This window comes from Pholcus phalangioides, unplaced genomic scaffold, assembly GCF_987345545.1.
Source record: "Pholcus phalangioides strain wild (caught in Gottingen) unplaced genomic scaffold, Ppha-v1.0 ptg000042l_1, whole genome shotgun sequence".
NCBI lineage: Eukaryota > Metazoa > Arthropoda > Arachnida > Araneae > Pholcidae > Pholcus > Pholcus phalangioides.
Genome location: NW_028301628.1, coordinates 7,633,952 through 7,650,293, shown reverse-complemented (window position 1 = coordinate 7,650,293; position 16,342 = coordinate 7,633,952). Strand labels below are relative to the sequence as shown.

The window sequence follows — 16,342 nt, the reverse complement described above, 5'->3', positions numbered from 1 at the left end:
GTGCTGATAACCTTTTTGACCGGCAAGGCCTTATATATCTGGCCAAGAAATAACTTTTTATTTTATTACTGACAAGCTCAGATATTTTGTATTTGTTTTTTGTCTCTCAATGGAGCACATTTTCTCATCCCTTTTACTTAGACTTTCTTCTGATTTTCAGCAAATTCAACTTCATTAAAAAAGATACGGCATTTTAAAGGCTCGGGCACAGATGAGTTTCAATATTGTATTGGATCGAATGATTTTTGCTGGTCCTTATATTGGATAATAGGAACATATTTGGGACCCATCATACTCAGGAATGTATGCAGAATCGACCTTTGGGGGGGGGGGGGGAGTGCACAAAAATGTTCTTTCCAGAGAAATTCAGAGTTATCACCCTTCAAATAACATTTAAATTAACAGAAATTGGTTATATAAAATAGCATTTAATATATTTATTTCTTTTACCAAAATATGCTTCCCCCGCTAATTTTTGGTCTGCTTGGGGGATTGCACTGGTTGTTATAATGGATTGGTCATAACACATGGCCGTTATAATGAGTGTCGAGTGTATTATTAAAAAATGTTTAAATATAATTTAGTTCTGACATGAAAATTATTTAGAAAGTGCTTTGAGTACAATCAGGATAAATGTTTTTTTTGTTAAATTAAATTTTGTTAAGGAAGATGACTTTAGAGCAGGGGTTCTCAAACTGTGCACCTCCAACCTTTTTCAGGGGCGCTGTGGAGCGGTGACCCAGACTAAGGTTTTACGAAAATATTCTTTGTTAAACAGCTCTGGGGAGTTGGCAGAACTTGCAGTTAAGCATTGAATAGGGTAAAGGGACACCTTAGGTGGAAAAAGTTTAAGAACCCCTGCTTTAGAGAGAGAGATTTTCTCAGCCCAAACACAGCGCATCAAAGGAAGAGACTTATTGGATATTAATATTGAGATGAACTTCAGGAAGAAAAATGGTCTCCATCGAGAAAAATGACTTTTTCAAATTAATTTTTTGATCACCTATTAATGAAAAATTAATAGATACTATAGGAATGTGTTTGAGTAATAAATGGGAAATACATAATAAATATAAATACATAAATGGGAAATAAATAAGTTTATAAACTGAATATACTCCATATGAACATTGCTGGGGACAAAATTATGCCCAATTCTATAAATATCACCCATATAAATGTTTGCTGAAATTTTGCTCATCTGATGAGATGTTATGATAGACCAAGTCTTTTCATTCAAGAAACATGCTGAAAATGGGGAAAAAAACAGTGTGAACTTAAATTGATTTATTTTTATTCATTGGTTAATGCTTTTCTAATTTATTTACAGAAACTTCAAGAGCTCAATTTTTATGGTCCATCATGTATACAAAGTGCAATATGGCCTGCCATGCTCAGATGTAGGTCATTCATTGGTATTTCCCATAAGCATTCGGGAAAAACTGTATCCTATCTCCTACATCTCTTGTCAAACATCATAAGTGGAACAGATTATGTGGGCTTGGAGTCTGGAAATGGGGTAATTAAATCCTTGTTAAAATATATAATACTTAATATTCATTTATATTTGGTATTAAAAAAAGGATGTTTATATAATTTTTTTATTTTTCGTCAAAGTTTTTATCACATTGCTTAGTAGCGCATAAATAAAAAACAATGCTTATGAAAATAAAAAATTTTTCAAATCCTAATTTTCACTCAATGTTTTAAAAATTCGATTTATAACATCAAGTGTTAATCATTGATTAACTCAGTGTTAATGTTTTACACTCGAGCAATTGAGTGTAGGCAGTGTTCAAGAGAGATGCTAGGGGCAGTCCTCAACAGACATGGCATTAGCAGCTCTCTGGCAATCGAAAGAGTACTCCTCATGGAGTAGTCATAGTTGAATATATTATGGGCAAGGCGGAAGATCTAATTTCATTTGATTGTGGGCAAATTGTCAGAGCCTGGCATATGTATCATACCATTTCAAAAATTGTTTAGGCATTTCATATGCCAGAGTGTTAAGGGTCTATCATGAGTGCATTGATCCTAGTAAAATCATCCCTGCCATGGCCAACTGTCATGGACTATAGCTTGTAGATGAACAGGGAACACCTCAGCTAGCTTCCATGGTAACAGTGGATAGACAGGCCACGGTGCAACAAATCGTTCAGTGGTCTAACACTGATGCACCAAAACATGTGAGTAGCCACACCATCCAGAACCATTTTTCTGCTTGGGGGCACAGAAGTCATCGTCCCACGTATCTCTAATTGAATTTCTCCTTGGTTTAATTAGTGATATTGCAGTACAATTGTTAGTGTTACAAAGCATTCACATGAGTTGAATTGGCATTAGCTGCAAAAACCAGTTTTGGTTAATTAGGGACAATTCCAGGTGGTTGTGTCACAGATTTTCTAATGGGGTTGTAAATGTATGGAATAGCTTACCTTCGGTTATTGGGAATTCTCCCTATGATAGACACCTTCAAAATGAGTATTGATAGCCTGGGTGGGAGGATATGCAGATTTAAATCACTTGATTTTTTTAAATTTTTTATTTGAATTACATTTGAATTTTACAAAGTTTAAATTTCATTTTTCCTTTATATAACTTCAATTACATTGAGGCAAAAGTAACCTAGTATGGTATGATTGTGATTGAAATGTGGTAAAAGTTCTTGATTAAAAGAAATACAAAAGGTCTGGTGTGTGAATATAAATGAACCTAATTGCTAGATACAGTGCAGAAAGGTAGCTGTTCTGTTTTAGATGTGTACTCTTGTACATAGCTGAAATGATAAACATATTTTGTTTCAAAAGACATTTGAGCTTAAATGATTACATTGTATTCAACTCAATAAATTTACTTAATTTGATCATTTTTGTTGCACCATGGCCATTTTCTATGTCTTAATTAGGCAGGGACCTACAATTTATTACTGATTCTGAATATCACTTCCTCCACCCATTCCTTTTTTATACTCACTGAGAGGTTAGTACACTAACCCCTTGGTGTGTTACTCCCTGCTGTCGCGATTCTTTTCTATAGTCATGTTGCAGTTTCTTTTGTACCCCTGTGTGAGGAAAGTTCCGTGCAGGGACGAATCTGGTATCGAACTCATGACACCTCTAAACAGCCTCCAGGCAAGTATCTTATCGATCTGCGCTACTTAGCCCAATCAACTTAATAAACATACAGTTATGGTTTATCTCAATTGTTGTCAGACTATACTGGGAAATTCTAGGAACTTTTCTCTCAAAAGATAATCTGGGCTGAAATCTTTATTTACTGGTGAAAATAATGCTACTAAAAAAGCATTGACTGTTGCGACAAAGTAACAGAGCGAAAAAGACAAATTTGCAGATGTAAAAACACTAATATTTTTCCTTTAATTTAAATTAAAAACTAATTTTTTTATCATGCTTAGAATCAACTTTTTTTCATATTTTATATCTACGCACTATCAATTTCGTAATAACCATAACCAATATTGCTTAATCTGCATAAGAACGCTTTTTAGAATATTTCTTTATGATATTAGCCAAATGAATAGAATCCCAGTCATAAAATTGAATTTTGGTCTCACAGTAGTTAAGGTTCTTTAAGACTTTTTGCACATTGAATTTCCTATCATCAAAGCGATTTAGCGGGCCAACCAAACAAGTAAAATTCAATGAGTATATTATGTCATTGCTCGCTTTCATGGCAATGGGAACTCCTTAGCATTTTTCTGCTAGATCAGAAAGTTTTGTCAGCATCATTTGTTCAGCCATTTAAAATGACTTTGAACTGTAAGTTAGGGTCAGATAAGCCCTGACAGTGACTGCGATCAATTAATCACTGGGGAGACAAAAGCCTTACAAAATCGTCAGATGTCTTGTGGATGTAGTGAGAAAGCCTAAAAAAATAAGATAGCTGGTAAAAAGTTTGACGTTTACGAGTTCATTTTTGTTAGATGTACCTTAAAGTGTGTGTGATATTTTAGATGAGAAATTTTGATGATAAGTGTTTAGTTTCGTTTATTTCTAGAAAAAAGAGAAAAAACTGGCATTTTTGAGAATTTTTTTTATAGCGAAAGCTTTCTGATTTTCAATTTGCCTTAACTGAATATTTTTAGCATCAGCTCTTTGTCAATCACTGGCAAATCACAGCGAGATTTGTATTATAGCGAAATTCTCGTTATAAGCCATACTTGCTAAAACAGACTTTTATTGTATTATTGCATATAATGAAAATTGTGTGTGTGTGTGAAGTATAAAGTTATTAAAATGATACTGTAAGTATAATTTTAAAAACTTGTTACTATATATATAATCAAAAACTTTGAGTTATAAATAAATTCATTTGAGAGAGACACGTTGAAGTTGTTCTAAAGATGTCTTAAATTTTATTTAGCCTCTTGCGGTGATTTTATGCTCATCATGGAAGGTAGCTAAAAATATCAATGAACAAGCTGCTACATTTCTTGATGATTGCCGAAAGGTGTCTATCATAATGCTGAGTGATGTTAAAGACAATACTGTTGAAAAAGTTTGTGATCTTTCATTATTTTATGTCCTTTATTTAAAGTAATATACATGTTCTCTCTTGTACTTTTATGGATATTAATTTTTTTCTTTGCATATGAATATTTGCATTATACAAAATTGTTATTTTTTCACCTGAAATGGGCATTCACCCGGAAAGTGAAAGGATGTGGGTTCAATTTCCTGCAGGAGCAGTTGAATTTTCTCTTTCCAAAAATATATCTTTAAGCTATCAGCTGTAAAAATCTTTGTATGAAGCGGAGAGTGACGTCAACCATTTATCAGAGGGTGGTCTTCGCTGCCAAAATTCATGTTATTATTTTATTCTATTTACAACCATTGTCATATGATACTGCCGGAGTTTTTTTTCATCAGCAGCTGTGTATTTTTAATTTTTTAAAATTGTTTTCTGTGAACAAATATCTTAAAAAAATATATATACAACTGCTTTTGAGAGTTTGTATACCCAATATAGCATCCATTATTATATTCTGTTAAGGAGTTGCGCAGGAAGGGGTCACTTTTTCTCATTTGATTAAAAATTAAAAGTTTTTTGATCGAGTCCCTGGGGACATTACCCTCCTTCCCTGGAGAATCTCCGGATTTCAAAATTTGGCACGTCTGATTCACTGAAACGTCACAAAAAACCACAATTGCGCAATTATTTCAAAAAAGCATACATTTCAGGCAGATTCCGGAAATTTCTGTGTGCTGTGTTAAACTGAAAACTGAATTTGCTTGTCTCTGGGGGGAGAAGCAGACAAAAAATAAAAACATTACCCAGGCCACCAGGTAAATAGGTTAAAAACTTTCAGATAAATTTGATGACATGGATGCAAATGTGCAAATGTCAGAACAAACAAGCACTTCGAATTCATGCTCTGAATAACTCTACTTAATTCAATAAACACTTTTTTTTAATGAAGTATGAACTGAATTGCATATAGTGTTTTTTTATATATTACAATTATTTATTTATATGGTCAGTTTCTTTTTTACTGACCAGGAAGCAGAACTCTTAAGAGGATGCAACATAATTATTGCCACACCAGCTTGCTTACTGCATCATTTGGAAAAAGGGACCACAAATTTTAGACGTGTATGCTATTTTTTCATTGATGATGGAAATGATGTGATAAAGTATCATACTGAAAAGGTAATCTATATAATTTTCTCTCGTATCACGGTATGCACATATCACTATGAGGAATTTTTTCTTACATATTCTTATTTTTACTGCATTTGTGACCATGAATTATTGTAATACTGGATTCAAACAATTTTATTTTCTCCCGTTGTGTGAAAAATAGTTGTGTAATACTACTCGGTTTTATCCAGAACTAACAATGAGTTATCAAATAGATTGTTGGTTTTCCCACTCTTGTGTGTTATACAAATGTTTGCATATTTCTGGTTGCTTTATGACATTTTTTTTATGTAATGGAGTCATGGCTATGTGAGAGCTTCACCATATTTTGGAAGCACCTAGTTAATTTAATATGTACCTAACACTGTTGAAGAGCTTCTTGCCATTTAGTTGCTCAGTTTATGTTAATCAGGCTCAACTGTATTTATTTCGTAGTTGGCTAAAGTTATGAAAGAATTGCTGAATGGCCTACGAATGCAGAAGACTCATTGCCAACCCTTTCAAATTGGTATTTGTGCTGAGAGATGGACAAAAGGAATTTCTGCTTTCAGGAAAATGTTCATGGCGGAAGAGCTTTTAATCTTTACTTCTTATTTGGAAGCAGCTATTTATGTGAAACTGCCTATTCACATCAATTTCTGCAAGGAATCATCAAAACTGATCACTCTTCTTGGTAAGTGGATCTATGAATGAGTCATTTCAAAATCAATTTATAAAATTGCTGCAAAGATATGGACAAACTCCAATTCTTATAATTAGCCACACATTTGAATCCGTTATCAAGGATATTTGTAGACTTGAGAGAAAGTGACATCATATTCTAGGAAAATCTGTGAATTCGAAAAATGTGAACAATGTAAAAATAAATAGAAATTAATATATAAAAATAAATCTCAGCAATATATATATTATATGATGAAAAGTTGATCACTTGTATTCATAGTTAGAATGGATTTAAATAATTGGTAATGATATCTGTATAGAGAAATAGTCAGACCCTGCCCTGCTTATGAATAGAAACTAATTTTTTTGCAAAAAAATGCTTGTTGAATTTGGTCACTCGCTAATGTGTATTCAAGTGGAAAAAATGGAATTTCAGAAGTTATGTGCTTAAGCAAGTATGTATAACATGGTATGGTTAACATGGACTTGCAAAATACTTTATCACTTTTTTTTTTTTTGCAACTTTATAATTTTTATTTTATCCTTAACAGTTAAAACTCCGCTTTCGGACATTTCGCCCCCAAAAAATAAAGAACATGACACAGGGGGAAATGAAAAATGGTGCTAATGATCCCGCACTCAAAAACATCAAACATACTCAAACATACATTCGTATGGGAAGTTAAGTGATGGCTGAATTAGCCATTTTCAAACATTTTTGATTGGTCTATGTCAGTACCTCTTGCCACAGTACATAAAATAAAGAAGGCAGGGTCACCTGTAAATAATTCCTACATTTCTAGCTACATTATAGAAATTTAGCACATCGTAATTGGCCAAAATGAGAGGAACCATTATTTCATTCCGTGAAATCGTTGCTGGTGACGTTTAACAATAGATATACCTAATTGTGCTTGAATCTGACACCTGCAACTGAAGCAATAGTTAGAGCACGAGACACACATACTGAAGATTGTGTGTTTGATTTGCCTCTCAAGTCCAGTGGAAATTTCTTTTCCCCATCCTTCCATCTTTGCTGTCATTTATTGATTTACTAAAAAATGCTTTCATTTTTTTTCTGATTTAATCAGATGTGGTTCAAGTGCATCAAGATGACAATTGTAACAGCTTGCTAAGCGGGACCCAGGTATCATTCACTAATTCACTAAAAATGCTTTGGTTTTTCGTTAATGAACTTCGAAATTCAGTTTTGCCAAAAACTCTGTCCCTTGTGACGTTTTGTTATCCTTCTTTCTTGTAGTAACCAATCACTAGCGTGCTAATGGCTCTTGTGTTACTAAGAATGTAAGGACTGTAATTACGTGACAGGGTCATGTCTCCAGGGGTATATATGGTAGCACACCTGCCTGGTTTACAAGAGGACCTGGGTTTGATTTCTGATGGAGACCAGGTGACTTTTCTTTCTGCGTACACCCTGACATAATATCCAGAAATGGTCTATTTCCTTATGATTGGACTTTTTTTAAATCTTTATTTTCCATCCTCATCCTTCACTTCTAGACGAAGTGTTGTCTTTCCTGCACATTAATCATAAACTTTATGGAGTGATAGGCCTTACAGAAACCCCACTTTTTTGTGGTGTTTCTTGCAGTTACTCTTCATTCTTTCTGATTTTTGTATTTATTTTCTCAAACTGCTCGTTAAATCCAAGCTACTTGAAAACCTGCTTGCTAAAAGCAACAAAATTGCTTTACAATTGGCATTATACCAAAAAACCCCATTAATTTACTCTTTAAATCCAGAATCTTGCAAAAAGCTTGAGCTCAATATAAATAGGTTTTACTTTATAAAGTAAAAAAAAATAAAAAAATTTAAACCTCTATATATAAATGATATACAGCAGTACTTCTCAAGTCTGTATAATGGGCTTATGGAATAATTTTTGTTTTTATTTTTCAGACCTCCTTGATTCAATAGAGAGTACAAAAACTGTTATATGTGTGCAGAATGAGGAAACTGCGGTAGATGTCAGTCAAAACTTGATGAATTTGGGTGTCTATTGTCTTCTTGTTCATGAAACTATTCCTCATTATGAACTTGGTGGTAAGTTGGACTTCATTGCAAGTTTATCTCCCACCTCCAAAAGCTGTCATTAAATGGGTATAACATATACATATGCTGTTTCAATAGGCTCACAGCCTAACAATAATCCCTAACAATAATTGTGTTGTCTACATATGCTGTTTCTCTTAATTCAGAAAAAGCTCAGAGTATTTTTTTTTCAGTATTTTTTTCCATTTTGTAACTTTAGTCAGCAATAATTTGAATGTGGATATTTTTGTATTGTTCATTGTTAATGACGTCATTAATATGCAAATATATTGGATTTTCCATTTTTTTTCCTTGCGCAGTAAAAAAAGGACATTGGTTTGGTCCCCATTCACAGTATTCTCCTGTGATCATGGTTATATCTGATCCAGCAATGATTTCTATGAATGTGTCTGATGCTACAGCTCTAATTCATTATGATCTACCTGAGATGTCTCGCCTTCAATTCAGCTACAGGTTCAGCTGCATTTCAGACTGTATTTCAGTAAGAGACATTATGTATTTTTCATATGCTATTACCATACTAAGGTCAAGATTTCTTCGGTTTTGATATCAAAATGAACAGTGGAATTTCTTAACAGACAAATAAATCATAAGCAAATTCAAATACACTTCCCGAATTGGTTTTGAAAATTTGAAGCGTATTTCCAGTTTTTTTTCTTCTGCCTCAGTGGTATTGTTATTGAAACCTAATAACTTCTTTGAGAGCCAAATAAAGATGAAAAACAATGACAAAATAAATTTAAATGTTTTCAATCAGTTTGTGGTGGGATAAGAATCTTGAATGAGCCAGATTGGTCTGGAAGCCAGAGTTTGTGCACCCATGTTTTAGACCAGCATTTCTCAACCTATGGTCTGCAGACCATGTCATTTGTGATCCACCGGCAGATGTGATAATATTATTCACTCATTATAATTGATATTAGTAACATCCATATGAGTTCAAATACAACCTTTATACTTAGTTTCACCATAAATCATTGAGAAGAATGCAGGAAATTACGATCCTAAATACGGGATACCACTAAATTTGCCAAAAATTACAATTTATTGCTTTGAACACAACTTGATAATTACTGCTAAAATTGCAGAAGGGTGTTGCAATAATGGGCTGCCAGAAATCGCAGTAAAAAATGTATTTCATGAAAAAAAACCATTCAAATAATCTGATGACTATATTTCATAGAGAATAAATGACTGGTATCTTAAATAGTAATCCACAAAATACAGGACATTGCCATTTGTCATCAAAAACATTGAGAAGGCACAATCATCAATCGCAATTAAAAAAATTGCAAACAATTGCAAAAAAAACATTAAATCTATCACATAAAATGCAACAAAGATATTAGATCTAATAAATGTGAGATGAATATTTATATTTGCCATAATTATAATATTTATATTATGAGAATGCTGTCTATTTACAAATTTAGTAAATATTACGAATGCAAATAAGTATCGAGGAAAAATATAAAAAAAATACCGAAACAATAAAAATTGCGGGAATGTCCCACAGTATGGAACACAAGTGGTCCGTCCCAGTTGTTTCAGATATTTTTCTGGTTCTTGTTTTCAGAAAGGGTGAGAAACGCTTTTTTAGGTAATAGGTAAGTTTGATACATGAATGCATACCTCTCAATGTCTTCAAGCAAGGGTTCAAAGACCTCTTTTTGTCCCCAAAGCAGAATGTGCCGAAAACTGCAATGTACATCACATGACAATCAGTGTTGCCACACAGTAATCTTAAAGAATTTTAAAAGTGTAGAATACACTATCATGGAAATTTTCACCACTTAACATTTCCAGTCAGCTGAGAGCTTGTTGGAGAATGATGCAAAACTTTTTGCTTTGAGACTTCTGTTAAGGTGTTGATCTTTGGTTGCTATAGAGCTTTTAAGCTATGCAAATATAATCAAATTAAAATTTAATAAGTTCATTAATGGCATAAAAGAATGGCATAGTGTAGTATAATTTTCATAAACCAGAGGTTATGTAAAAGAGCCTTCTATGTCACTGTTCCCTGAATCGTAGTTGTTGGAAAAACCTATTTCCTTATAGAATAAGGATGTACACTGGCATTCTCTTGAATTAAATTTTTATACATCCTTTTTCCAAATTTTGAGAATTCACATCCCATAGTGCATCAGTGTCATCACCTGGGAGGGGGGGGCATTCAAGTATTATGCCAGCAGATTTTTGGCCCCCTCCCCCTTTTCAGTCAAATTTTGTAAAAAAAAAAATTAGAAGAACATACCTTTATGTTATAATCACGATTTCTATTAATTTCAGTGCTATTTGAAGGTTAAGAACTCAAAATTTCTATTGAAATAAAGAAACTGAATTTCTGAAGAAATTCATTGTTGACACCCTCCCCAAGCCTTTTGCACCCTCTCCAAATCTCGATCTTGCATACGCCTCTGATTGGATTACCCTTCGAGAATATACATAGGGAGTCTGACCACCACTGTCTAACACTGCTGTAGTGAACTTTGCTATTTATGCACAGAAATTATTATTCACATTTTCATACATTGAAGTGCCAAAAGTCATGGGATACTTCTTAATATTGCTGCACTTCACCAGGTAAAAGGAGGTTTCACAATATCAAGAGGTGGTGTCCCATGACTTTTGGCATTTCAGCATCGAAGTCATGGGACACCTCTTGATATTGTGTGGAAGCTCCTTTTATCCAGTGAAGTGCAGCAATATTAAGAGGCATCCCATGACTTTTGGCACTTCAGTGTAGAAGCTGAACACATTATATTTTTACCTTGGTTCTAAGTTTATTAATTACTGGTTTAAGTTAAACATTAATTAAAGGAGTGGTCTAGATTTGTCATTGCCAGTTAGTGCAAAGTACAGAGCATTCAGCTCTCGTCTTCTTCATCATGGTTTGTCTGAATTCCAGAGATATTCATCAGTCAATGGCAAGATGTTTGCTTAAAAACAATTATTTGATTAAATTGAAGTATTTCCTTTCTATTTAGCTATCGATGGCATTAATTTGAATTATTGTAGATCTGTCTGGTCTTGGCTAGTCAATTTTTTTTTCTGAGTGCAAGGTGGGCCCACACTACACGTGATCAAGTATTTCAGAGAAATAGTAAAAAATACCCTAAACATTTGTCTCTTTTTTTTTTTAATATCCCACCTACGCACAAACCAGTTGTGGTTACAGCTTTCTGCCATACAAGAAAATTTTCATGATGTAGTAATTTCTTTGCTTGTCCCATAAATCATTGCAGTTTGTTTTCTCATCCACATCATACAGGAGCATAGGCAGTACAAAGGGAAGGGTTTGGCGATCCACCATTCACGAAAAATTGTACCATTAGCAAAGGCGGCAGGGCGAAATACCTGATCACCATGCAAACCCTCGGTGAACCACATCTGCACACCCGTTCAAAGAGCATGTATCTGCTTTTGTATGGGAGTCCAGCAAATCATTCAAAGACAGTGCACGCAGTGAGTGGCCTACTAGAGAAGGAAGTCTATAGAGGATTTATCGATAGGTGGGAATGTGAGTTCAGGTGCCCACAAACTAGGAAAATGTTTTTCTCATTTTTTTTGGCATTCCCAGTAAAGATGACATTAAGAACATTTCATATTTTTATAAAGGGTGGTTGATGACGTAAGCATCATATTTGAACACCCATTGTCATCAAAAGTCAACAAATCCCCATCGATGATGACGTAGTACTTGAATGTTCCCTTTTATAGATGGAAGTTATAGGCAGCTGAGAAAAAAGTGTGCTTTGTGTTATTTATTTGAATATATTTTTTACGTGGTGAGAATCGATAGAAATTTATATTAGCCAGCATGAAATAAATTTTCTGTATTATTAATGTGAATCAAAATAAAGATAATGCCTATTATTTTCTAAAATTTTCATTTCCTCCAAAGTCTCTAGGTCGTAACAGTGATAATGCAGTGAAAGGTGTTTGCCATGTATTGTTTACTGAAACATGCAAGACTCAAGCGTCATCTTTTGTATCCATCCTCCAACGTTCTAAAAATGATGTCCCAACCGCACTAAAGCAGAAAGCTGCAGAGCAGAAATTGGTAAGCTCATTTTCTGGTTTTTATTAGTTTTTTGACTTTTTCCGCGCAATTGAATTCTATTGAAGTCATGAATTTTACCACAATTTTTTTCGACAGGACAGAAAATCCACAGTGGACTGGAAACTTTGCCATTATATCAAAGCATATGGATCCTGCACTCAACCTGGTTGCCAAGAGCGTCATTGTATTGATCCAAGTTTAGATCAGCCAGACTCTGTCCCAAAGCAAGGGGACATCACGGCCATTGTCAGCTATGTGTTTGATGCAACTCATTATGGTGTCAAAATCTTGTCCTATATTGATCCCGTAAATAATAGCTCTGTATCAAGAACTGGTGATTATGCAAAACTATCTACAGAGTTACAGGATTATTATTCTTGCTTAAAAAATCACATACGTTCAAGGTATCCAGTAGTAGGAAAACTTAATGCTATCAAGGGAAAAGATGGGATATTCCACCGAGTGAAGGTGAGTGATATATAATATAATTATTTTGCTGAAAATTAATGAAATATCAGCTTCGTGCAGAGGGAGGGAGGGAGGGGTGGCTTGACAAACCAATAAAAAAATAACTGGACAAATTTTTTAGGTGGCAAGCATATTTTTTTTTAAGAAAAACAGTCCAAAATATATATTTTTTAATTTTCAGAGATTTTGCATGCAAAAAAGGTTTGTTAAAATAAATTTTTGAAATTTTGTTCAGGCTGCAGAATATTTTAGCAATAACACATGGAAAATTTCAAGTTTGAATTCTAATTTTTGTGTTGCAATGGTGATCTCGTAACTAGAGTTTGTGAAGCCCTGGCTTTATGAAATGATTGTATAAATCACACACACAGAGATAGTCATTGAAAAGTATTTTAATCCTCAGTTTATGTGAATGATTCTCAAATCTGTCATCTCTGGCTTCCTCACCTTAGTCACGTCTATCTGCAGCTTCCCAGAATAGTCTAACAGAGAACCATTTTAGAACAATGAAGATGAATCCATCAATATTGGCAACTTGCCACTAGAGCAAATTTACTACCATTGCCACTCCTTTAAGCTGAGAAGGGCAGAGAACTTTTGATCTTGACAGCTCTCCTATATAGCATAGAATTCTAGTGCATGTAGAAGTAGTTATATGTATCGATAATTCATTTTGAATTGCTTTTTTTCCTTAAAGTTGAATCCAACATACAAAATAGAATGATTTTAGTTAAATATGTTAACTTGTGTGTTTGTTAACAATCTTTTAGAAAGTTACCCTGGTTAGTTTTTTTTTTCTCATATTTCTATGCACTTTTTTTTTAAAAATTGTATCTTTATTTGTAGGTTTTAAAAGTCATAAATGAATTTGATGCCAATGTGTTTTTCGTCGATGAAGGATGGGTAAAGAAATGTTCTAGAGATAATTTATTTACTCTGCATGAAAAATTCCAAGAGGAGCCTCCATTTGCTGTTGAAGTATATTTGTGTAATGTGAAACCATCTGATCCCTGTCTTGATTGGAGTCCTTCAGTCAATAGTTTCATCTATGAACTCATTGGTGGCCAGAAAATACAGGGCAAGGTGATATTTTTTTTTGAAATTGTTTTTCATTCTTAATTGATTTTGATTTTTCATTAGTTTCTTGCTGAAAAAGGGCATTCTAACTAAGTATTTTCCTGCGTATAACCTGAAAATGTAAAATTTACTGCTTTGAGAAACAAAATGTCATTGTATAGCCCACAGCAGCATATATCAATGCAAATATCATTCACCAATAACAAAATTTCAAGGAATGGTAGGTGTTATTGATCACTTCTTTTTTATTTCTTGCATCTATATTTTTCTACTTGCATCTACGGGGTGATTATAAAAAACTATCCCGACATATGGGCCCCTAACTATCACACCATTCACAGAAACTGAATGAAATTTTGGCATAAGGTATTTTGAGGTATGCGCTCAAGAATGATATGGAAAACAACAGTGTCACTGCAGTAACAGTTACGGTTACAGTGAGAAAATTTCGAAAATATCAAATGGCAACACCAAGTTTTTTGTATTGGAATGCAATCTCCATACTGAAAAACACCAAATAGCGTTGGAATGGCACCTGTAGCACGAAAATCCCCGGAGCTAGGCAAGGAAAAAGTAAAAAGGACTTTGCCGTGCACCAGAGCATTAATGTTCGTTTCATTCGTCACACCGTTTCTTCGGCTGAGATCCCAGCCTGATTAGTCCTCCACAAGGTCATGCGGAAAATTTGTGATACACAATTAAATGCTTTATTTTATGCTGCTTCTCTGTCCTTATTGGTTGTCCTCACTTTTAGCCTATCTACCGCCGGTGATTTTCATGCTACAGTTGCCGTTCGAACGCTATTTAGGGTTTTTCACAATGGAGATCACATTCCAATACAAAAAACTTGGTGTTGCCATTTGATATTTTCGAAATTTTCTCACTGTAACTGTAACTGTTAGAGTGACACTGTTGTTTTCCATATCATTCTTGAGCGCATACATCAAAATACCTTATGCCAAAATTTCATTCAGTTTCTGTGAATGGTATGATAGTTAGGGGCCCATATGCCGGGATAGTTTTTTTATAATCACCCAGTATATAAAACCCATTAGTTTTAAATTTTTTTTCCCAATTTATTTTTAAAAATATTTATATCCATTTCGATCTCCTTTGAAAAAAAAAAGCTGCTTATAATATGCACTGAGAAATTTGGATATTTTTTTAAATCTATAATTGATGGGGATTATTCATAGGAAAAAATACAGTAGATCTAACCTTAAAGGTATGTGTGTATTCATGCATCCTAAATTTAAAAAAATGGCAGGTTTCTCGAATATGTACAGTTTTGTATTTCTGTAATTTATTCCTGCTAAATATTTTCAAGTTTTATGTATGTTAAAAGCAAATTCCCACTTTGGCTTCTGTCAAGATTTATCAGTGAACAGTTACCAAAATTAATTAATTGACCAATTTTTTTTCATGATGTCTTTGCATTATTTTTCATCCCATTCATATTATTGGTTTACTTTATCACTTTCATCATTTTGCAAACAAATTTTTCTGACAAGTTCAAATAGTTTCAAATATATAAATTTTTTTATTCGTTTCAGATTGTTCTTTGTTTGGGGAATACTCTTTTTTTGAGGCCCATAGTTATGAAAGATTGTCAGTTGAGTTTCGTGGAGTCATTGAACATTGTTGAAGTCGGAGAAATTCTCAAGTATCACAAATATGCTATCAGTAACCAGAAGCATTTAACTTCGTTGCAAAAAGCTTGTGAGGGAAAGATAACACTGCCTTACATGACAAGTAAGACTGGAGTATTTTTGTTCCTCCTTTCTCATGTTATTTTTGCCTTGATTTGAAAATAAAATAAATAATTTGAAAATAAAATAAATGATTTGAAAATAAAATAAATGATTTGAAAATAAAATAAATGATTTGAAAATAAAATAAATGATTTGAAAATAAAATAAATGATTTGAAAATAAAATAAATGATTTGAAAATAAAATAAATGATTTGAAAATAAAATAAATGATTTGAAAATAAAATAAATGATTTGAAAATGCATTGCTTACTCATAATAAATTTTTGAGTGTCAATATCTGTTGTGTCAAATCATTACCTCCTAGATACAGTATCTCTAGGAGGTAATGGTCAGGCTCAGTTTGTACACTGTCGTTTATCTTTAAGTAATCCTCAACATCAGGGCTGTAACTATGATTTTTTGCCATATCTACCTCTGTAAAATTGGATAATTCTATAACTGTTTGTTTCCCCTAAAATTTACTGCTTGGGCAGTTGTCTTTTTCACCTCCCTCTAATTCCAGCCATGCTCAGTCTTTTGAAAATGGAGAAACTGCTTACATATAATTTTGTAAGTCTTGCACAT

The 16,342-nt window shown here is 33.5% G+C and overlaps 1 protein-coding gene across 1 annotated transcript in view; it reads left to right on the top strand.

Moving 5' to 3' along the window:
• The window catches only part of LOC149064396 (uncharacterized), a 61,455-nt gene that overhangs the window by 26,873 nt on the left and 18,240 nt on the right, over window positions 1-16,342 (top strand). Inside the window, exons 13-22 of the mRNA XM_089254768.1 lie at window positions 1,331-1,519; window positions 4,384-4,518; window positions 5,521-5,670; window positions 6,097-6,334; window positions 8,245-8,388; window positions 8,697-8,878; window positions 12,302-12,460; window positions 12,557-12,928; window positions 13,775-14,011; window positions 15,559-15,757. Coding sequence (XP_089110894.1) covers window positions 1,331-1,519; window positions 4,384-4,518; window positions 5,521-5,670; window positions 6,097-6,334; window positions 8,245-8,388; window positions 8,697-8,878; window positions 12,302-12,460; window positions 12,557-12,928; window positions 13,775-14,011; window positions 15,559-15,757 — 2,005 coding nt within the window. The remainder of the gene's footprint in view (window positions 1-1,330; window positions 1,520-4,383; window positions 4,519-5,520; window positions 5,671-6,096; window positions 6,335-8,244; window positions 8,389-8,696; window positions 8,879-12,301; window positions 12,461-12,556; window positions 12,929-13,774; window positions 14,012-15,558; window positions 15,758-16,342) is intronic.